Here is a 24,371-nt window from a genome sequence, read left to right on the forward strand (position 1 = left end):
GAAACTGATAAAAAGCTCTAGAAAAACTGGTGCAGTTGCAAGATTGTGTGGAAATTAATGTCTTCTGTTTTGTAGAAAAGCTTCAGGAGACAAGTTTTGCTGTAAAATCCTGTGCAATTATTTGGCTGCCCTTTCAAAGTGACAGATAAGAACTACTAGGGCAGATTAATAAAATCAGCACTTTACAGACATTTTTACAATAAAATGCAAACATTTGCATACAATATTTATTGCTATAAAATTGCTGAAGTTCAGTAAAAAAAGTATGTTTCATGTTTTGACATCACACTGAAAATGTGCTCAACTGTGGAAACAATGATCTAATTTTTCATTGATAAAATGAAAAATGAGTTACATTGGAAGGAAATGGTAGGACAGAACTGCAGCTTTTCTTCGAAAGACAAGCTGCTTCACACCTTGAGTAAACAGAAACACATAAAGATGTTTGAACAGTATAAAACAGTTTAGAGGTTAATGGTGAAAAAAATACAAACATGGTAAACAAGTGGGGGGAAAAAGGCCTTTTGTGAGTAACATTCTCAGTTTTCAACTATCTGTTATTCTAACGTACATGATATGATCACAAGTTATCTTTCAAGACTCAATTAAAGCAATTATACTCCTATTGAAAGCCTGCTGAAGTAAATGCAAAGGTGTCATTGATTTCAGTTGACTTTGATTTGAAGCCTTATGGGCTACTTGTGATTATTGTTTTCAGTATTAAAAATCTTATTTCTTATGATAGAATTTTCAGAATGCAATTCCTTGCCCTTCCTCTGGTTATTTTTCATTATTATTTATTTGGCCTATATTGTATCTTCATTTCTTCTATTTTAAGCTTTTAAGGGTTTGATAAAGACCTGTTCATTTACTTTTTTACTTTTTAACAAAATATCAGTTTCAGGAAAGGTAAGAAATATTTGTCTCTCCTCCAGCCTGGATTCTTCATGTTGCTGAGAAGCACTTGAGAAGCCCTTGAGGTTTTTTAAGGAGAATTTCGTCAGAATAGGCACTGCAAAAAGTTGCATGCACCCAAGATTCTTGTGAAGATCCCGAGCAAAGAATGTGTAGTTGGGATAGAAGGCGAGACATTCTAGAGTGGGAAAAGGCAAGGGCAGTTTGCAGCTCTGCTAAGATCTGGGGACGCTTGCTGCAGGCAGCTGGGAGCCCAGAATTTCAACCTGGTAAATTCTTCAACTCCCATAACCTGTTGCTTTAAGAGAGAGCATGTGAAATTAGGAAAAAAAGCTTTTCTCTGCTCCTTAACACCTGTTGCAGTTTGACAATGAAGTAAGAAAGTCGGAATATATGATTGCAAATGGTATTGTCAAGCCTAAAAGTGTATAAGCTTTCTGCCTGAATTAGTAGGAAATATCTCCGTCAAAGATGATTTAATGACCAAATTTTAATTTTGGTGTGAGAATTTGGTCACTGAACCAGTCATACAGCAGCATGGTGACATGAATATCTTCTTTGCAAGTATGTTTTCTAACGCTCAGGTTGCTCAAATTTATGTATCTCTATATGAGACCTTGAACATGCAAATAAGGCTTTATTATTTTCCAATGCAATACTTCTTTATTTGAGGATCATGGAAACAGTTCACATCTAAATGCAGAAGCAGAAGAAAAAAACATTAACACATCATCTTTTTTTTTTGTTTTGATGGTCACTTCAAAATCCAAAAGATTTTTCAGTTTAGTAAAAGGATGAGGAAAAAGGAAATTTTCAAAACAGAATACATTTTGAGGTGGGCTGGCCGTAAGGTTGTTTTATATGTTGATTGATGTGGCAAGGGGCAGTCTTCCCTTCCCCCAGCTGCTTGTTTCATCCAACTACCTTATGTTGACTTTGCAGTGACCAAGTTCAACTCACGTGTCTGGCTGAAAACTTCTCAGCGTGGAGGAAATGAGCAAAGGGAGAGTTTTCAGCATTGCCAGCCTAAAAGTGTTCACCTTTTCAGTTGAGGTGTGAAAGAACAAACACAATGGGCAGCCCAGACAGAGCAGGAGGGCAGAACCAGGACATCTGCCCATAGTTGATTTGGCTTATGCTATTCTTGGAGCCTCACTCCCTCATCTCTGCAAAATGCTCGTTCTCTCTCAGGGACTTGAGTCTCACTTGTACTACTTAACTTAATAGCAGTGGGGGAGGATGCCATTTCTCAACTACATCTTGACTAACACTTTTGTATGCCTCTCACTTAACCTTCACTGATTGCTTTGTAAAAACACCATCTCTAATTTCCAAACTGGATCCAATGAGTTGGAAAACACTATTGTTCTGGTTTTGTATCACTTGATTTGTGTTTGGTTTGAATGGCTCTATAAGGAGCAATGCATTGGAAGGTAAAGCCCACTACAGGTCTTGTATTGTGTATAATCTGCATAAAGTTGAATGAAGCTTTTGTAAGGCACTGGCATAACTTGGGCATAACACCCTGAAAAGGTTTAGGATATACAGACCCTCAAGCACATTTATGTGTAGGATGGTGAGTATTTTAGACTGATGGAGTGTTCCTTGTGTAAACTTGGGAAGTAGATGCCACTGTTTAGTCTGCTTCTGTTTATGTTTTGAAGTCACTGTTTCAAACATCAAATCTTCTATCTTCTATACTGCATATTGTGTTGTAGTAGTTGAAGCGATCCTTTTAAAGCTACATTTCTACTTCTTTTTTTGAAAGCAAATCTGCCTGTAAGATGGTATGTAATTTAGAAAAATCAGTAAAATGCTTTCATGAAGGAAATAACTTCTGGAGACTCATGTAACAAATGGTGTGATTGATTGTCCTTCTTGGAGGTAACTGGAGCAATTTTGGTTATTAATGTGGCAAATAACAAACTTCAGAGTATTCTCTCTTTCTTCTGAGATGTTACATGGAGGTTTGCAGAGTACATGAAATTTAGTCCTACTTTTGCAGTGGGAAATGGCAAAATGTGCCAAAACTATCCATGAAGCAAATAAACCTCTTAAATGAAAGCTTTAGCTTGTAATATTTGCAGGGCAAGTCAGTTACTTGAGAACAGTTAGTGGCAATAAATTAGTTTAAAATGCATTACAGATGGGGCCGACACGTTTTTTCTCTTTGACTTCTTGGATTGCATTTGTGCCTGGAGAGACACGGTGACATTTTTCAAGAACTGAGTTATAGTTATTTATTATATATATACTTGAAGTATTCTTCTATTTAAAAAAAATACTTTAATTGTCTTAACACCACACCTTTGTTATTCTGTTGTCAGATCCAGGGCAGGAGAAAAATATAAAACTATATCAGCAGCTAGTTTGGCAGTATAGATTGGAGTAGTACAGCTTTTTGATACTCCTCTGTCAAAATACTTGTAAGGACGCAATTATAATGGCATAAAAGGGCTTTTACAGGCACAGAATAATTCCACTTAACTGTGATAGACTGTATCTTTAAGAGCACATTATATGATACAGTAAGCTTCATCTAAATTAGAATGATTTTGTACATATCGTGAGTCTTAGTAATCAAAGTAAAGCCTGAGATACACTCACGAAGTGTAGGTTTTCTAACATGGATGAAGTCCATCTTTGCCTACAGTGATACCGCTTTTCTGGAAAGGCTCTTATATCTAAAGTATTTCAATACAGTCATCTCTGTTGGTCATATTCAGGCCTGGAAAGAATTTCAGTAGTTACACTGAACAAGAAAAGGATACATGAAAGGACTGAGGAAGAGGTAAGTAAATCAGCTGTAATGGCCACAATTTAGAAGAATATCCTTTTCAAGCTTCTTTTTAATGCCTGAAGGAAAATTGTATTCATAGAAGAACTGAAAAAGACATCATTTGAAATTTGTTTCTTAAAAATGCAGGTACATATTAGTCTAAGAGGTTAAAATTAAAAAGAGAGAGATGTATTTGCACAACAAGCTGTGACAGCTGTTGTTGCTGTTGCCTTTTTTAACAATATGAATGGAAAGATCGTTTATGTAAGTGGCTTGGCCTAAATGTTGTTTCAGAATTTGTGCCAAATACATAAATTGTTCTTAAGATACTTTGGGCCAAGCTCTGTCTCCTTGGTTGCCTGGGTGGCTTCTATTGATTTTAATGAATATTGCATATGATAATTCAAGCACAAAATTGGCCCTATGATACTGAGTGACTGAGGTTAAACCATAAAACAGGTTGTTTCTCTATGAATATATAAGCAAATTTTAAGATGCTTGAAGAATACATTTGTCAGATTCATGCAAACTTTCACAGCCATTCCATTAGACAATTTTAAAATGCAGGAGAGAGGTATTACATTTCTTCACAGTCAGGCATTATTAAGATGTTTTTAATATTCAAATCCTGAAATATTCTTCATTCTGTTGCGTATAAAAAACATTATTAAAAAAATGTTGCGCTGTTTCTGAAAAAGGGTAATTTTTGTGATTTGATTGGTAACAACTGATATTTACAATAAAGAATGTATGTCTATTTTATGTTACAAGTAATTCTGTAAACAGTTTCAGTATACTAGCAGTTCTGCTGCTGGGCAGTGGCCATTTTACATGGTGGTAGAAAAGTTCTATCTGACTGTCTTGTGGAGGTTAGGGAAAAGAGATAATTGTTTTTCATTATACAGCATCAACTGATACATTTGTTCAGACAAATATACGAAGGTTACCACAAGATGCTTATATATTAATCTCTAGCCACGTGCCCAAAGAAATACTGTGGAAAATATAAAATGACTAAGACAGTTTCTTTGAATAAGCAAAAAATAGTGCCTTGGTGGTTTCATACATAGAACTAAACATATTTAAAATGTTATATCAGTTTAAAATTATATAAATTCAAATTGGGTTGAGGGAGTAAAAATGATTAAAATCATGTAACAAATGTGACTGGTGATGAAATAAACCAGATTATATCTTATGTCTTGTTCAGAAGTCTCTTCATGAGTACTTTTCTATCTACTTTTATGGCTGTGTGTTCTTACAGTTAAGAAATATAATACAGCCACAAGATTATAAATGTCTGCCTGAAATACCTGTGTTACAGAAGTATTTTATTTCCAGGAATATTCTGGAAGATTACAGTTCTTGGGTAAGAAATAGATTCTCAAAATGATAATCCCACCATGCTAATAAAATTAACAATACTTTGACCAGTGGTGGGACTTGAGATTCAGACACTTGAATTTTGGATTCTATACAATTTATTCTATACAATTTATACGTGACGGAGGTATCCAGGCTCCCTCTGTTTTCAGTAGGGATCAAGTTAGTACAGTCAGTAACCTCCAGAGATCTACTTATCTCACCATGTAGGAGACACCTATATTTGGTCCGCTGAGTGGTTCTCCACATACCATTGATTGTATTGACTAGATGTCCATCAGCTAATGGAAAGCTGGGTCCCTGTCTCGCATGTAGACATGCAGCTTAGATGTCTGAGGTTGAATCCCACAGTAGGTCTGTATTGTTCGTTCACACACGATCATCCAGTTCCATTGGAGCTTTGTAGAGTCCTGGAGGCATCCATGTGGGCTGGCAGGTGTGACAGATACCTAAGAAAAAGGTGTTTGACTTTCAGGAGTGGCAGCTGGAGGCCAGTTGCCATACTGTACATTATATTGGATATAGATACCTGTGAACAGGCAACTGTCTTAAGTACTTTCTTTCCTGACATTTGGTTTCAAAAGGAGAGTTAAGCTCTTAAAAGAAAATCCCTAGAATATTTCATTAAAAGAGGTAGCTATATAGAAAACAGAAAATTTGGAAATATCCTGACTGAATGAAAAGCTGCAGTATTCGATTACACATTGATATACCCTCAAGGATACGCTGCGATCATTACAGGTCACTTCACACAGAAAGCTTTGCAGGACTTTTTTTTCCCCATCCCCCCTGTTCTATTTCCCTTATCCAGTGCCATTGTTTTCCTTCTTCCTTTTGCACACAGTCCTCCAACCTGCCATCTTACCACTACTGCCCAACCTAACCCTGTTTGTATTGAGATGAGTGGCAAAAGGTGACATCCAGTTAGAGCTGCCGCAACTCCAGAGCCCTCAGTGAATATTTTTCAGGATTGTCAAGTTTTGCAGTTTACAATGGCAGTAGCTACAGAGCAGCTCTCAGGTACATGTTCTCTATACAAAACCGAGCACTCTGGTACTCTTACCTAGACATGCATTACCATGAGATTTAGGATGCCTCTGAGCAATCACAGGGAGTCAGTTCCTGAGATTTCTGGGCACCTTCAATCTGTGCTGATCTAATCTCAAATTATGACTTCTGGTTGTGACCCTTTGGCTACACTTCATTAATTAGTGTGCATTTACTTGCATATATTTGCATAAAAAGGCAAGCTATCCATTTCATCTGTCAGCATACGGAATGCTATGCGAAGAGCTGCTTTTCAGACAGTTGTTCTCTGGGGATTTAATACCAACATGTTTCCATAATCTTACTCTCTCTGATTCCTCTGAGAGCTTGCTCAAGAGTCCCATTAAGAAGAATGGCAGAAAACTAGATGAAGCATTGCTTATCCCAAATTTCCACTTTACATTTTTTGCTGTGCTACAGCCTCACCTTTATCACAATTATATTCCATTTCATAGAATCATAGAATCATTTAGGTTGGAAAGGACCGTTAACATCATCAAGTCCAACTGTTAAAGATCATTTCACCATCTTAAAATCTGCACACTATGATAGGGCACTTCAGGATGACTAGAAGTATATTACTATCAGTCTTTCCCTTTTTGTGTTGTAGTCCATGACTACAACATGGACTACATGGAAGGATCAGTGCGTTTTAATAATGTTAGATATCAGTGGATAATTAATGAAAATATTCAACTTCCACACTAAAGTTAAAAAAAAAAAAGAGCAGCTACATATTCAGCCACAATCCCAGAATTCTTTTAGGAATAATATCTGCCAGCTAAATTTCATATTTAAGGAAAATTTTGATTGCCCAATTAACATTCTAAATTTATACTGTAAAGTAATGCAGTGATACCTGTTTGAGCTGCAGAGGTGGACTACCATGTTCATGAGCACTGAAGGCAGAACGTTTTTCTGGGGCACAGTCTGGACAGCCGAGTCGCCTTCCCTTCTGCCCTGGAAGTAGAAATGGCCAGTAATCTGGCCCAGACTTCTTGCCAGGGAAAATGTATCCGGCTTGATTCTTCCAGCACAAGGCTGAGGAATAATTTATCAGTTTATTACATTCTATGATGGTTTAATCAGAACTATTTATTTGTTAACTCAACTGCCAGTTTGTCCCACTTACCTCTCAGTAAGGAGGTATGTCAACCTGTATTACTCAGCCTTGGAGGGAAAATGAGATAGTAGTTGTTTTTTAGATTGTGGTTTTGATTGGCTTAAGCTGCTGTAAATGCAGGCTATCAGTTAAAGAGGTGTTTACAGACTCCTCTCTCCTTCCCTTTTGTGCATGTCCCCGACCCAGACAGCTAGTTTTTATGAGGCTACTGAGCGAGCTGAATGAGGAAGTTTACTTGGCTAAAAACTGGTCACTTTTTCATCCGGGGTGCCTGTTTCAGCACATTTATGTCCAAAGGACTGCTAGTCTCAGTAGCAACAGGATTGCTCCTTTTCTGTTGGCATTATAGATTTAGATTCACTTATGCCCATCACGTAACCATAAACTAAAAAATATGATAATTAGAGAGACTTATCAAGAATTTTAGCATGTAAGTGCAGCCTGTCTTGCCTATGTGTAGCATACATTGAAAAATAATAGGAGGGAAGGCATTTATTTAATAACCTTTGAAAGAAGTTCCTTTGAAACGATATCTATTTTAGGTTGTTCGAATTTTCTAAGGTATTCAGACACTGTATTATTTAAATCACAACTTTTTTTTCCTGCAAATAATATGTGAAACTATCCAGCTTTTAAAGTATTATCCAGCAGTGTTTATTCTATGAATTGTCATGTAAACTGATAGAATTTTACTCATTTTGGTGTTTCAGTAGACTATGTTAAGAGACATGATATTATTGTGAAAAGGAATCACACTATCTCTTTTTACAGAAGATTCAATGGATACAATAGGGCTTCTAAACATGGGGCAGAAAAACATTATTTGTGTAGTGAGAATATATTTAAAGCTAAGTTTAGAACACTTCACAGCATTTCCTGTTACATTTTGGATTTTTGTTCCTCTTGTACTTGGGATTAACAGAATTTTAACTTCTATTTTTATAGAATGAAGCAATATTTCTTTTACATATGATACTGGTACTTTTTAGAAACACCATATTTGTTTGTTGTTGCTGATCACCTTCACTGTTTTTTTGCAAATTTGTTTGCTCTGAAATTAATAAAAATGCAAATTTATTTTCTTTAGGTCCTTTTTTTTTCCTTTTCTCTGACCTACATAAATTTGTATCATCAGTCTACTTTAGGTCATTAGATTTTTCCATTAAAGCAACAAGTGTAACTCTGAGTACACTGAAAATTTCCTCGACTTGCTATTATTAGATTGATCCATTTATCAATGAGGCAGACAGCAGATATATTTAAAGATATTTAGGCCAAGCAATAGAATGTAAATTGCTTGCTTCAGAGTAGGAGATGAATTTTTTTTTCAAGACAAACTCCTTTTAATTTTTCTGTTCTTTTTCCTCCCCCCTTGCCATAACTGCATGAAGAGGCATGCACAGATGTCTGCTGCCAGAGTGTGATACTTAACCTGACCATCAAACAATCTTCACAAAGGAAGGCTTTTCAGGTCCCCCAGTGAAACAACCACTGCATTTTATTACGGCATGAAATTAGAAGTGAAAAGCCCTATGGCTCTTGCTATTTAGTAATGCGGAATATGTCGTTTCTTATGGTGATGGTAGTGCTGGGAGGGAAATAGAAAGCCAGGGAAGAGAAACAAAGTAACGATTTAGACAAAGAGGGCCACTCTTTTTTTCATGGTCTCTGATTGTTAGGTGGTCTATAAAACCATAGTACTGTGGTGGATACAAGCAAAAAGAACATTTAGTTGCGGCTCTTTCATTCAGAAATGTATGTGTGAATTTGCAGGGTGATGTATAAGGAGAGTCATCTGTTATCAGGAGAGTTCACTAGTTTAACTCATTTATAAAACAGCAACAAAAAACTTGACTTTGTTTGGAGAGAGCAGCGCTGCTCTGACAGACACTTTAAGTTGCACAGCAAGATGGTGTTTATAACAAGACTGTGTGTGGTTATCTGAAGCTGCCTTGTAACAGATTGGAAGGGGAAAGTGCCAGCTTGAAGAGGCTTTCCCTTGTCTGTTTGAGATTAAAAGAATCATGTTTTCTCAATGAAAATTCTGTGCATATATAAAATGTCAAAATATTTATGCTCAATTTTATTTTAAAAGTGTTATGTAATCACTAAAGCAAATAGTCAACTATTAGGAAATGAAAGGACAGTATATGAGAGAGACATTTTAGGATGTAAGATGGGCTTCTTTTCATAGAATCATAGAATCGTTTGGGTTGGGAAAGACCTTTAAGATCATCAAGTCGAACCGTAAAGATATCCATCAGCTGATCGCTATCGCTACTCCTGGAAACAAATTGTGAAATCCCATCTGCAGTTCTAATATCTGGAAGTGAAAAGCTGTTACATTTTGCAGACCCATATTGTTGGCAGTAAATATTACTGTTATTTTTGCTAGATTATCTTCTTTGGACCCTATCTGCATGGAAAGGGTGGCAGGGAACAGTGATCTAGAAACAGTAGGGACATACAAGTGGAAAGTTTCTGCCATGTTGCTTACTCTCTAGGTTATAGATGCAATCTTGGGGAAGCTTTAAAAGCAGAAAGAAAGAGTTGGCATGACTTATCCATGATAGATTGGTGGAACAGATGCAAACATGACAAATCAGTTTATTGGTAAACTGCACTCCAGGACTGCAGCCTGAAGGAAGAAAGTTCAGACAGAGAAGCAAAACTGCTACTGTTTTTTTAATTCAGGTGGTTCATTTCATTATTCATTAATATGGTAGCTGCCCTACCAAAGAATTCCATACGCAAGCAATAGCACGGAAAGAAGCAGGAAGACACTAAGCAACTAAAACTATTATCATTATCAGAAAGAAGTCTATTAGAGAAGAGCTTCTTAACCTTTTTAGACTGCATCACTCTTCATTTGATTTAAAATAATTTATGCACTTTGCCACAGTGTGTATCTGATGTGCATACTAGTGCTCCAGGCTTGACTTGCTGCTTCATAGCATTTTGCCAATGCTATGAGTAATATCTTGACAGGTGAAGCCTCAGAATGTGGAGACTTAGAATGGAGCTGGGAAGAGTTTTGAAAACAGAGAACTAATTGGTACTTGATGCAGCACATAAAAGCAAAGCAATAGAAGAATAGGAAAATGGTCTTTGAGGCAACAGTTTGTGTAGGGATAATTGGAACAGCAATTTTAAAGCAGAGTAGGTTGGTAGAGGAAACAAAGATGTGAAAAAAAAGAGAGCATGAAAAAGAATATTATCTCCATAGGAAAGAAGCAGTGATGGAATAGCTACTGTACTGAAACGTAACCAAATATTTGTACCTATTATAAGCATTTCAAAAGAACTTCAGGAGGATCAGAAAGTGCTGCTAGGGCATGCCCCTTCAAGGTGAGAGGTTCACATTTAAGGCCGTTCTCTAGAGAAGAACTCATTGCTTGTACAAGACAAAGCAATGTCAACAGAGAGAGAAAGCTCCATCAAATATTTTATGTTTAAGGGATTCATCTTGAATGTAGGAGGTTTGAGTTCAATTCTATGTTTCAAAATCAGGCAAAATAAGAACTCAAAGTTGTTTGTTGGTGACTGTGGTAAGCTCTAGGCTATGCGGCAGGAAAGGAGAAGAAAGTATGTAACCCAATTTCATCTGCTGGTATAAAACCCTGTAAACAAACTTTGAAAAGAACTGGTCAGGAATGAACTAAAGTTTGGGAACTGTTGACATCGATGGCCAGGATTTTGATTTGGTAACAAAGAATAGAAACATGAAGAGCATCCTAGGATTGTTCTTCTGTCCTTTCAAACAAACACTTCTGCTGGCAAAGTTTGACATGCCAGACAACTAAGACATACAGATAGATATCAAGCTGTCAGTGTTGAAAGTTATTTTCACTCTAGAAGAATTAGAGTTGAAACTGCTGCATTTCTGCTACAGTGTGATGATATGAATTCTCTCATATTTTATGTCGAAACAGTTCCTTCATTTTCAACACCTTCAGTGATTCTCACCTTCAGTACATGTACAACTTTTCTCGTAGCTTTCACTTTATGTTTAATTCTGGGAATTTACAGCAAAGGCTACATGGACTTCCAGAAAATTTGACCCAAAGTTCTTGGCAAGGGTCCTGGCCTTTCTGGTGCTCTAATGCAGGGTGTTGGAGCATACGGAGATTTGAAATGGTGGATTTTCAGAGATCGGTGCAGTCAGAACAGCTTTTTTGTCCAAATTTGTGAAACAGAGCCTCCATTTTAGAAACAAAGCCTATAATGCTACTTTGTATATGCAAAGGTCTGGACAGACTTAACCGATGTACTGTGACTAGCCATTTCCCTATCTCTATTCCAGGAAATACTGTTACTGATCCTAAGTCATAAGGCTTCCTTTATTTGCTTAGGGTATTGAAGGCATTCAGTAACTCAAACTGCTAACACTTAAAATTGTGATATTGGCATCCCTGATGTTGTGTACTGAAATGAACTGGACAATTAAGAAAAGGAAATTATTTTTTCAAGCTCATGTTTTTGTAGATATCCAACAACTGCACTTATGAAAATTTCCTTTACCATAAGTCCTGATTTGGTATTAGCAAGCTTGCATAACTGTGGAGAGCAGTAACACCTGTCCATGTGTGTGCTTTTAGTCCCTTCACGCCCAAGTAAAATAAATACACATTGAATGCAGCTATTTGCTATAGCAGTTTAAACTATGCTGCTCCACTTTGCAGCCAGTAAAGTTTCTCAGAAATCTTCCATTCTGTTCTGAAATAATCATTTGAATGACCAGACCACTCTCCAAAGTGCTGGTAACAGATAGAAGACAGTTGCACCTAAAACTGCTGTAGTTTGCTTCAGTAACTATATGTCTAAGGCTGAGCAAACAGAACTGGAATCAAGGGTTTGTCCACCTCTCTGCTCAAGTAGCAAAATAAAGCTTCAAAGAAACATGTTAGTATGCTGGCCTTCTCTTACTTATTTGGATATTATTTTGAATAATAATATTTTATTTTTTTTCTATGTCCTTCAGAATTTGTAATTGGAAGATACTGTAGCTATGTTCTCCATGGTTTGGTGAAGTGAAGGTTTTAGTGATCTGTTACGAGACACTGATAGTCCCATCTGCAGAAATAATTTACATTTATTGAGAGCAAACTGCTTGGATGTGGAACCAGAAGTAAAATCGTTTAATGCTGGTTTTGAAATGTAATTTTTAAAAGTATTTTGGTATTAACACCATTTTGAGGTGAGTAAAGATTGTTCATATCTTTCAAGACTTCAATTCAAGGTCGCAGCTGGGGAAGGTCTCAATTCATAGGTTTATCTTTAGCATGTATTTGGAAGACATCATTTACCACCTTTTTCTTAAAAAAAAGGTGCAAACAGTGAGGAAAACCAGAAAGAATCCAATTCTAGGAAAATTATCTAAAGCAAGTGATGTGTTGTAAGTTCCATATTTCACCTACAGGTTGTATACATCATCCTACTTAGATGAGAATTATTAAAAATAAATCTCAGTTGCATATGTAAAGATATGTTTTGGATCTCTGTTATACAGCTTTTGCTAGTCTTTTCATATGGGACATACCAAGTTCTGCCAGGAAATATGGCTGTCATTCCTGTTAACTAAGACCGCTGCTGGATGACTTATATTCCCTCTTACTTTCTGATGTTAGAACTCAACACAAAATGCTGTATTCTCATGAATTAACCCTTAGTACTTTAATGCCAAATTGCTCTGGATGAGGTCACATGTGAATTAACCAGAAAAGTCTGTTAGGGTGTTAGTCTCAGATTAATCCTAATCACTGCAGGTACACCCTTGTGTGATGTGATATAATATGATGGTGGCCATGTGGTTGCTGTTCCCTATCCCTGTCTGTCCCTACTTGCTCCTGTCGGACCCTGGAGGTTTGTACTGCAGTGTTTTACCTTACGATTGAAGCGGACTCAGAATAGTTAAGGTAGGTGTAACTACATCTCCAATAGAGACACCATTCCCTTAGTTTCAGTGCTGGCCCCAGGAGTTTTGCTGTTATTTTTTTCTGAGCAGTTGACTTCAGGAAAATACAAAGCGATTGTATCTGTCCTAAAATATAGAATGCACTGTCTGAATGTTGATTACAAATGAAGGATTTTTCTTTCTCTTTGTGTATATATACTTTTATTAATTAGAATAAATCAGTACTTGCAGATGATAACAAACTCCACATTAGTAACCTGTTCCTTGTCATCTACCCCATCATAGTACACGTCCATAGGTACAGAACAACAAAGAATACATTTCAAGAAAGACTAAGAAGTGCTCCTTAAAGGGATTTCAAAGACCCAGATCACTCTAGCCAAGTAGCACATTCATTAGTGACCATTTAAAATCTAAGACCTGGCTTTCATTCAAAACCAGCTCTACAATTAGCAATACTTTCAGACAGTATCAGCTGGGTTCCCAGTGTACATGATAATGTCACAGAATAGCCCTAGCTGTAACTAATTTAATTAAGACTTGATCCTTGAATACAAAATCACTCCTTTTCACCAATTGATGATGCTCACTGACCTACAGTAGAGAAAACAGGCAACACAGACAGAGAACCTTTCTCTGTCATTTAACCCATTTGTTTATTCATTTACAAGGGAAATACATTACTAGTGTAATTCTCATGAGAATCTCTTTAACATGAACAGAGGAGTAACTCCACGTAGCCACATGAGACTGCTATTTTACATAAAAGAAAATGTTTCACAGTTGTTCCTATTAGACTTCTAAAGTTTTAAAGATGCTTAAACCTCTCCCAGTCTACATTAAATGTAACTGAATTTTAGGAGCTAAAATGTCACAATGAGTTTCTAGAAAGTTGATGACTAGTGCTCCGATGGTTCAGTCTGCTGATGGGGGAGGAGAGGCAAAAGGGGCAGAGAAGCAAGACTGACTTGGCTTAAAATGGATCTCGAAATGTTCAGAGGCTTCTCGAGCAGCATGTATCAACCTACAAGCTACTATGACAGCTACTGATTCTGCCATTGAACAGTCCTCTCTAGACTCGTGGATTTTTTTTTTTGGCCTGAGGAACTTACTGATTCATTAGTTCATCTCTACCTCTAATGGCTTGTTTTAAACAACATAGATGTGTACAGTGGATGCCTGACCTGATAGGGTGTAAAAGCATCTGAAATTGCTCATACCTGAAGTGCTGCAGTGCCTCATCTTAGGCACTTGATCACTAGGAAAGGTGCCCACAAGCTTGAGTGCAATACCCTGGTACCATGAACTACTCACATGGAGAAATACTCACATGAAGCCTCTGAATCAAACTATCAAGCATGGGTTTTGGAGAGCATCGAGAATGATCCAGTGTGGAATTGAGAAAAATTTTTTTTACATCACGATTCTGGCTTCACTTACCTGCCTCTGTAGGATTCCTCACTCTAAGTGCCTGAAATTCTCACTGCGTATAGTTCTGTTTACTTGAGCTTTTCATTTTGTAACATACATTATGAAACAGTCACACCTGTGCATTCTGGGTGGGTAGACAGGCTATAGCTTAGGGCTGGTCAAAGAGTTAAACTTGAGTTTAAAAAAAATAGAACAGGCATCTTTAAAGGAGCGTATCTAACTTGAATTTCATAACCAAACACTTCTTTCATTTTAATATGCAGAATTCAAGTAAGTTGCCTTGAATCTATAGAAGGAAAAGACCCATCTTAAAGTTTATGTGGACATGCATTACCACAGGAAGTTGAGAGACGAATGTATAAATAGACTTTTATAAAATGATTTGACAAAAATTATGTACATTCCTGAAGTGGGCAGCCAAAGTCCTTCAGATGGATTCATTGGTCTCATCCCAGGATACTTTTGTTATGTTTCATTGCAAATTGTTAAAGAGTTGTGATTCTTATCTACTTTTATGCATAATTAATATTCTACTATTCTGCTAAATTATTTCCTTATAGGTATAGCTTTTAGAATTACACCATGTCCTCCTTAGTGCAGAAGTACCAAATCAGACTCATGCGTTGAACTGGAGAATCTGATTTGGTCTTTGATTCAAACAGTAACGTAAATATTGATATTTCTTTTGGGCATTAATAAATGAGATGTATCTTCCAGGAAGAGAATGTTTGAGGATTGTTTTTTTGTATGTATGGATCTTTTGGGAAAATGTAATACATAACTAATGGGAGGGTTTTTTTGTAATTAATGTGCCAAAATTTCTTAAATTATAAATCTCTCTGGTGCGTCTCCTCAGTTTTATCATGATAAATACTTTCAGTAAACACATCCTGCATCTCATGACTCATACAGTAAAGAAGAAAAGTAGTTGTTCAAACTGTTCAAAAGAAAGCATGTTCTATGATGTGATATTGCTAATACCTGTTATTGTTCTACCAAGCTAGCATGCTGTTAATTGATTTGGACTGGGTAAATATTCGACTGTACTTTTGCTGTTTTGAAACAGAAGAATTGTGTTCTTCAGACAATTCGGAGTCCACTTTTTGAGACACAGAAAGTAACAATTTCTATTCCTATTTATAAACAGCAGATGTAGATTAAAAAAAATCTCAAAATTGGTTATTTCTCTCTCACTGCCTGTTTGTATTTTGTGTTGTATTTACTGCCATTGTGCTAAGATTTACATTACAGACTGAAAATCACTTTTCTCATGGTTCCTTTGGGTCCAGTCATATATTTAAGTGTACCCATCACAAAGTGATTTTCTCTATACACTATATTCTTCCCTGGCTTTGGTTAAATTCCTGACCCCAATAATCTGCTCTGCTCAGTGCATGATAATGAGTACATGCATTTTTCAGATACTTGTCTTCATGATGTGGCAGGTTCTTAGGAGGCTGTACACTGAAAGGTGTTTTTTTCCTTTTTTTTTTTTTTTTTTACCATCTACGTTCCAGTTAATTAAATAACTTAGGACAGCAAAACTCTTGAATATATATTGTGTTCATTTCTGACCTTGCTGTTGTGAGCAACTGGAATGATGAATGATAAAAAAAGAATAATTATATCCAGCTATAAGACTTTGTTTCCATCCTTTTTGTGGCAGTTTGCATATGACTTGGTTCCACTTTGGTGTAGGAAGAAGCCTTATTAGACAAAAATACTGAGGGAGGACTCTTCCACTCTGAAATAAATAGTTGTTTACTGTTTAAATAGCTGTAAATATTCAAATTCAGCTATTTAATTTAAATGCAATATTTGAGTTAAGTATACAGCATTTGAATAAATATTTATTTCAATACTTAAATGACGTTTTGCAATTCAATAGACTTTCAAAATTGCTGTGTTGGTGTAACTCTTTCCCATTTAGGTCAAAGGCAACATTTCCTAAGCAAAAGTAATAGTGGACTATTTTGAAAATCTCTTTCATAAATAATGCAAATGGCAAGCATTGTATGCTACTCTCTTAGTTGCTGTATTTGTAGTTTAAAATTAGAACAAAAAAGACTTCTTTGAGAGGGCCCTTAACTGCAGATTTTAAAAAAAAGTGAAATAAAAAAACCCACCAAAATATTTTAAAGCAATAGGAATCCTTCTTCCTTGAATAAAGCAGTATTTTGTCCTTGTTCGTAATTTTATACAGTCTGATTATTCACAGATCAATAGTAATATCTGATATATACGTGAATATGTGTATGTGCATATGTACACAAATACATACACACAAATTTAGAAGGACGACAAATGCCGGAGTGCTTTCTATTAGCACTCCTTTTGGCTTTTGATACAGTTGTGTAGTACTGAATAACAACTCTGCAGCAGTCTGGATGAAGAAATAAAGCCTACAGCTTCCAGATTTGACCACAGGAGATGATAAAACAGGTGCTTTAGAAGAATTCAATTTTGCAAGGCCAGCGTGATTAACACCCATCATCTTCTGAAGAGTACCACTGGCCCATAATGACTGGTTCAGTGCTGTGCTTCATATCTTGTCCTTGCCCCACTCCCAGCAGTAGAGTAGCCTTTACGGTGGTGCCGGGGCAGCAGTCAGCGGTAGCTCCAAGGGACAGGTGACGTCTGCTGAATGGACGGCCGGGATGCTTCCCGTGTCCTGCACTCCTGCCTGCTGGTGGTTTGCCATCTACATACCGAAGCTTGGCTTCTGAGGGCAGGTAGTAATGTCTGCAAGGTATTTTTTGTTACGTAAAGTGGTGCCAAACCAGCTGCCAGCTGCTGCTTGGCTTAGATTCCTCCTTATCCTGGATATAGGATTTCAGTGTCCTTTTAACAGGCAGACACGTTTACACTAATCCAGACAACCTGGATGTGTTTACCTGCTGGGTGGGAATAGTTTTCTCATGGGTGTTTTAGGTATTTCCTTGAAAATCTTCTTATTGGTGAGATGTGCTGTATGCTTTCCTTTCAGACATCAAGGCTAAGCTAAATACCAGTGAAATAACTCCTGTTGGGCTGGGGGAGCTTTGGGTCAAGTCTTTGCTGAGTTGCATTGTAATTATTAGAAATGTATTATCCTAATTTTAAATTTTAAGATGTATGCTTTTTTTTTGTATTCTCTGAAAACTTGGATTTAAGAAAACAGCTGTTATTGCCACTAGTTCTGACTCACATTTTCTTGATTTTAATTTTTATTATGCACCGAATGATACCTGTCAGAAAACCTTCAGCTGCTGTCGGTGTAAGGCCTGATTTTTTTTTTTCTGGAGAGAATTTTCAACTTGGTGCTTGCCTTTGCTAGATGGTCTGAAAATGGGGGATATCCATGGTAGAGGGAGAACTGTTTTAATACAGTACTGTGCAGAGCACTGCAATATGTATGTTCTTCAGTAGACTCATCTTAATGCACATTCATAGCAAAACATGCCAAAGATGAGAAAAAACTCACAACTCTTTGCAGATAAAAGATGCAGCTCAGAGTGACACGTGTAAATGGGATGAGAAAGTTTAAAAGAACCAGGCAAGCAAAAGTTTATGAGGACAAAGAGTTTATTGGAAAACGGAGATGTCTGGAAAAAGACAATTTATGTACACAATAGAGCTTCTTCAGACCTAGTATATATATAACATGTTGAATCTGGCACACGTTTCCCTTTCCACATAAAAAACATCAGGAGATACTTCATGGGGGAAAAAGGTATCTCTTTACCTGAGATTATTTCCATTCAGAGCATAAAGCTCACCAGACAGTGGGGGTGATCTCAAGATCTCATCTGGTTTACAGTTTAAGTCAAGGACTCAAAGGTGAGACCTAGATCCAAGCTTCCAGCTTTTGCAGCTTTTCCAGCTTCCCACTTCAGGGGAACCTCATAACAGAGTAGCTAAGAGGATAAATGCACAAACCTCAGTGTTGGTGAGGTTCTCTCATCTATGTTATTGCAAGCTTAATAACTACCTTTTTAGGACAGTCCCAAACTCTTCTAGTGCAAAGTTATTGGCAATATTTCTGTCTGCTAGCAGTTTTTCTCCAACCTACAGAATAGTACAGCTCCACTAAATCTAGGCAATGAGCTTCTGCAGCAGCCCATGGTGCTAGGCTAAGCCCAATGCTCCGACTCCTCATACAGAAGAAAGATTTTTTTATTTATGTATAGGTAAGAGCGTGTGCTCTAATCAGAGCCTATAAAGTTTATGGTGGAGGCCTTATGTCTTCCTACATCATCTGTTTTCCTTGGAGTATTCTGAGAGCAGTCGTATTTCAGGATACTGCTCAGCCCTGGTTCATTTTGTCCATCTTTCCTTTGAAGTGTCTGAGTTGAGATGCCCATCGTTTCTGCCTGACCTGGTGGCAGGCAATGCTGGGGCTCAACTGAAAGTAGCCTGGGCTGCCCTGAGTGATTATTGAGACAGAGAGGCAGCCAGACAAGGCATCAAGTGCTGGAGCCTACTTACATTGTGGGTAGAGACATTCTGGTACCAATGCCTTGAACCAACTCTCTGAAACATACAACATCTTCGTATTTCCTTCCAGGAGTACCAACTGTTTTGCTCTAGAGCCTGCAATGAAGGTGGTCCAGCAATATAGTCAGCATGAACTGGGTCCTAGTTGTCATCTCAAGATTGTGGATATGCTGGTTTAGATTTGCTCTGTGTGGCTGTGCAGCAGTGAAACAAGAATTTGGAGAAGGCAAGGACATGGAAATCCTGGCAGCCTTGGGGATCACTGACAAAGTTCCGGTGTGATCAAAATGTTGCCCATTGTGTCTTTACACCATTTATACCTCTGTAATTTGGGGCTAAATCCATCAGACAGTTAGGAGAGTTGTAAAATTGGCATGATGGTGGAATTGGGCTCAAATGTACGGTAACTATACCACAGGAGGATCAACACTCTGGAATTAATTAAACTTACTGACTTCAGTGACTTTTTGTAATGTATCCTTCTAATTACTCTCTATACAGTATATTATGAATTTTGAAATGCTAGAAATTTGGTCTAAAATACCAAAATATACTTATAGAAAATGTTTGAGTGGTATTTTTCATTCCTGAAATATGTAACCTCTGTGACTAATGGTTTTATTATATTTTTCAGGCTGTGTTGCTAGTAAGCAAAATGCTTAACTTTTAAAACACTGATTTTTTTGGTACATTAATGATAGAGGTGGACAGCTGTTCTGAGATACAGCCTATACATATTCATGCTTGTTTCTGAGTAGCATAAATGTATATGGATCCAATCTAATACTAGGTATAAGAGAGACAAATGATACAAATAATAAATTGCATGTCAAAGTCCTTTCTTCTTGGTGCAATAAGTAACTTTCCACTATTACTAGAAGGAGTAGATGTTATTAACTCCCAACAATGCCAGTATTTTCCAAGATCATCTGTCTAACAAAGGAAGAGAAAAGATTTCTGAATGTGAGTCTATGTTTCAGCTGCAGTAAATGCTCTTTTAGTGTGATTTTTCTTTATGCTGTTCTGTGAAGCTTGGCTCTGCTTTGCAGAGTTTGAATCTCAACCCTCTCATTGCAGTAGAGTCTGAAGGTGAAGAAATGATAATATGGTACTTGAAATAAAATGATTTTGCTAACAGACCAGTGAACATTGTCTATTTATAGATGAATAGTGACTAAACCTCTGCTGAATTTACTCCATAGCTTGATGAAATAGTTTCTCACTTGAGAAGGCAATGTGCCTGTCTAATCTTTAGGCTGGTCAGTGAGGAGAAGATCTAACTTTCTCTGGTTTAGAGTAGTGCTTCTGGAATTGTCTCTGTGATCCAGTAACATGGTCTTAAATGCTATTAGGACCTAGATTCAATAAGGCAGAAAATAGGGTGGCATATAAACAAGTGAGGCAATTGCCTTGCACAGTAAGAAATACTGAAAATATTTCTTGTAATCTAACCATGGCTTGTCATGACCTTGCTCTGGCACCATGACTCAATGACACAATTTTATCCTCAGGAGAAGTGGATTTTTCAAGCCTGTTATTAACTTTCTATGGGTCAAACAAACAACTGGAGAAGAAATGGAGTAATTTGTGGTTGTTTATTTCTTTCTCTTTCTGACACTCTTCTGTCTCCTGATTCTTCCTAGTGCCTGGAGCCCTGCAAAGAGTCCTGGGACCTGAAGAAAAACCATTGCCAAAGCTTCTGTGAGGTATGTCAGCCTAAGGGCACTCTTTCTCACTTTGTTCTAGCTGTCTCTCTCATTTAAATTATTAGCTTCAAGGAGACAGCTAGCAAACACGAGATTTGTACAGCATTCACCTTCATTTGAACGGATACACATAAAACAATTTAGTCATAGTGAGTCTGAGTTTAAAAAAAAAGATCTTTTTTTTTTTTCTGACCAAATGATTTATCTCAACTTGAAGTCTTAAGACTCGATCCAGCCACACTTACGTAGCTTCTCTCAGAAGGTGCTGTTAAATCCCTCCTGTAAGTTGTTGTTTCTACCACATGCCCTTCAGTCTTTTCTGGCCATGTGTAAGGGTATCTTTGTTTAAAGACAAAATGTCATTGTGTGAAAATCCTTGTGCAGGGTAGTGAGAAAAGATGACTTTCCTATATGTGAAAGCCAATCTGATTTCTAAAAGAATGGCTCTTCAGGAGTAACTGGATTGTGGACTCTTAGTTCAGAAGACTACTATCAAAATACGTAGTTAGTCAGGAACAAGTCTTTGGAAAACTGTTTCTGAATCATGTTTCGGAATAACCTTGTGAACAAGCAAACCTAGATCAGTTAAACTAGTACAGAAAAGGAGATGGTTTTATTGGATTTAAAACATGGTTCTGCTGAGTTGGTGAAAGTTAGATGTTACGGTTCTTAAGTGTTATTTAGTACAAAATGGAAATATCTCAACAGAAAGTTGCTTTATCGTAACTAAATCAATATAAAGATACACCTTTATTCAAGTCTATGAAAGTGCACGTTTATGAAAATTTTCAACTTTTATAGAAGTGACCATAATTGATACATTGATCTCACTGATATACTGATTTAACTCCACCCTCGTCACTGTGGGTACTCTTTTTCTGGTACAGGAGCATGTCTGATGTTTAAATGATTTTAAGCATTGTGAAGATGACTAGGAAAAGCTGTAATTTCAATGAAAAAAAATTTTTACATCCAACTATGTGTAAATAGGGATTATTGGATTACTGATCTATGTAGTTACATTAGAAGAAAAAGTAAAAATTTATCATGAAAACCAGTGCTTATGAGAGTCTTTTAACAGAGATTAATTGCTGCTTCCTCATATACAAAACTCTAAGGTACTGTAATAAAGAAGTTTTAGTGGATCTAATTTATGTCATTCTCAGCTATTACTTCTCACTCAGGCTGTATGTTTCCAGATATGGGTGAAAATATGTATAAAATTGGTTTAAAAGGAAAACATTTGTAGAACACTGTTTTATTATAGTTAAAAACAGTGAGCATCCCTCTTTGATTAGTGTTTTGTGGTTGAAGCTAAATTTAGAACTTCAAAGGCCTGTAATGAAGAGCAGCACATTTAGCAGCTAACTGAAAAATGAGCTGTGAAATAGGGTGAGGAGGAGAAGCCTTGAGGAAGTATTATGCCTCAGGGAGCTATAAAGTTTTTAATTAAGTAGCTGCAAATTTGTGATGTTTTAGGATTTGAAATTAGCTTAACACACACGCACACAAAAGCACGGGACCACTTTCTTTCTCTCAGACTCATGTATGCTCCACAGACATTGATTGAATTAAATGAGGCTTTTTCCCTTTGAGAGTGTTTTCAATCTTTTTGGATTTTGTAAAAGATCTGGAAGCAACAACTTAGCTTTGTGTTTCTCAAGGTCTCTGTTTGGTATGTTACTTCTTTTCTACTGAATGAGTGTATTAATGTTAAAGGAACCTTATGTGTGAAGAAGAAAAGGAGACAGTTTACCTGACTCGTTTTTTTCCATAAATTCAATTTCCTGCTGTTTTAACTTCTTACCTGGTTAACCATATAATCAGGTGCATTCTAATGCGGGGAACAGCAAGAGTGCATGTCCAAGGATCACTGGAGTCAGTAGGAGAAATAAGAACTGCTCACTTTGGTAGCTTTTAGGCTGGTTAAACCGTAACACCCAAATGCATCCTTAAAAGCCTGATGCAAAACTTCTGGACTGTTCTGTACGATAAGGTGGGAGAGGTAACTAAGTGGCACGTTCTTGGACCACAATGAAGTTGGAGAATAAAATTGACACATAGTCTGTGAAACACCTGGGCCTCCTTAATAGTGAGGAGTCTTTCTCATTTTGCCAGAAATATGAGAAAAGTGAAAATAAGAAAGTAAAACATTTCAATATGGAAGGAAGTTGCAGAAGTTACATGAATAGTTGGATGGAGAGTGGATTATAATTCCTGTCTAGGTTTAGGAATCTGTAAATCAGATCTGTCAGAGTGGAAGGTGTTTGGTTCCTTTGAGATAGAAAAGCAGGCTATAGATAACCCCAGTTACAAGAGTTTTAGTGGTTGGAAACTCCTTCCTAAAGGGAACTGAGGGCCCAATATGCAGAGCTGACCCCCATCACAGGGAGGTCTGCAGTCTGCCTGGAGCCCGAATCAGGGATATCACCAGGAAACTCCCCAACCTGGTGAAGGCCACAGACTACTACCCCCTGCTGATCTTCCAGACAGGTGGGGAAGAAGCTGCATCCCGTAGTCTGAGGGGGGTGAAGAAAGACTCCAAGGCCCTAGGACGGTTGGTGAAAGAGTCTGGGGCACAAGTTGTTTTCTCCTCCCTCCTTCCATTTTCAGGTGATGACGTGGGATGGAATAGTAGGATTGTCTCTATTAATGCCTGGCTACGAGACTGGTGCTACAGGCAGGGCTTTGGGTTCTTTGATAATGGCTGGTTTTATAAGACAACAGGCGTGACGGTAATACATGGGAAAGGTTTATGTCGTAGGGGCAAAAGGGTTCTGTGACAGGCATTAGCAGGGCTCATTTGGAGAGCTTTAAACTAGATTCGAAGGGGGATGGGGTAGTAGCTGGGCTTGCACCACTGGGGCAACGCTCTAGTGTTGAGGTAGACCAGGAGGCCTCCCATCCCCCTGGGGTGAAATCGGTGTGCTCAGCTCGCTCCCTGAAATGCCTGTACACCAATGCATGCAGCACGGGGAATAAACAGGAGGAGTTAGAAATCCGTGTTCGGTCGGGGCGTTATGATCTAGTGGCAATTACAGAGACTTGGTGGGACACCTCGCATGACTGGAATGTGGTCATGGATGGCTATGTCCTGTTCAGGAACGACAGGCCAGTAAGGAGAGGTGGTGGAGTTGCTCTTTATGTGAGTGAGCAGCTAGAATGTATTGAGTTCTGTCCAGGGGCGGATCAGGAGCGAGTTGAGAGTTTGTGGGTGCGAATTAAGGGGCAGGCTGGCAGGGGTGATACTGTTGTGGGTGTCTATTACAGACCACTGGATCAGGATGAGGAGGATAATGAGGCCTTCTACAGGCAGCTGAGAGCAGTCTCTCAATTACAGGGCCTGGTTGTCATGGGGGATTTCAACTACCCTGATATTTGCTGGGAGGCCTACTCAGCCAGCCATCCCCAGTCCAGGATGTTCCTCCAGTGCATTGATGATAACTTTCTGATGCAAATGGTGGATGAGCCAACTAGGAGAGGAGCGCTGCTGGATCTTATCCTCGCTAACAAGGAGGGTCTGGTTGAAGAGGTGAAGGTTGAGGGCAGCCTTGGTTGTAGTGACCATGAGATGGTAGAGTTCAGGATCTCATGTGG

At 37.7% G+C, this 24,371-nt stretch overlaps 1 protein-coding gene across 2 annotated transcripts in view; it reads left to right on the forward strand.

The window, feature by feature from the left end:
• ANOS1 (anosmin 1) overlaps positions 1-24,371 on the forward strand; it is a 152,372-nt gene that overhangs the window by 61,945 nt on the left and 66,056 nt on the right. For both annotated transcript variants that reach the window (XM_068395194.1, XM_068395193.1), the window contains exon 3: positions 20,712-20,774. In XM_068395194.1, coding sequence (XP_068251295.1) covers positions 20,712-20,774 — 63 coding nt within the window. The remainder of the gene's footprint in view (positions 1-20,711; positions 20,775-24,371) is intronic.

The sequence above is a fragment of the Nyctibius grandis genome, chromosome 2 (assembly GCF_013368605.1).
Source record: "Nyctibius grandis isolate bNycGra1 chromosome 2, bNycGra1.pri, whole genome shotgun sequence".
Classification (NCBI taxonomy): domain Eukaryota; kingdom Metazoa; phylum Chordata; class Aves; order Nyctibiiformes; family Nyctibiidae; genus Nyctibius; species Nyctibius grandis.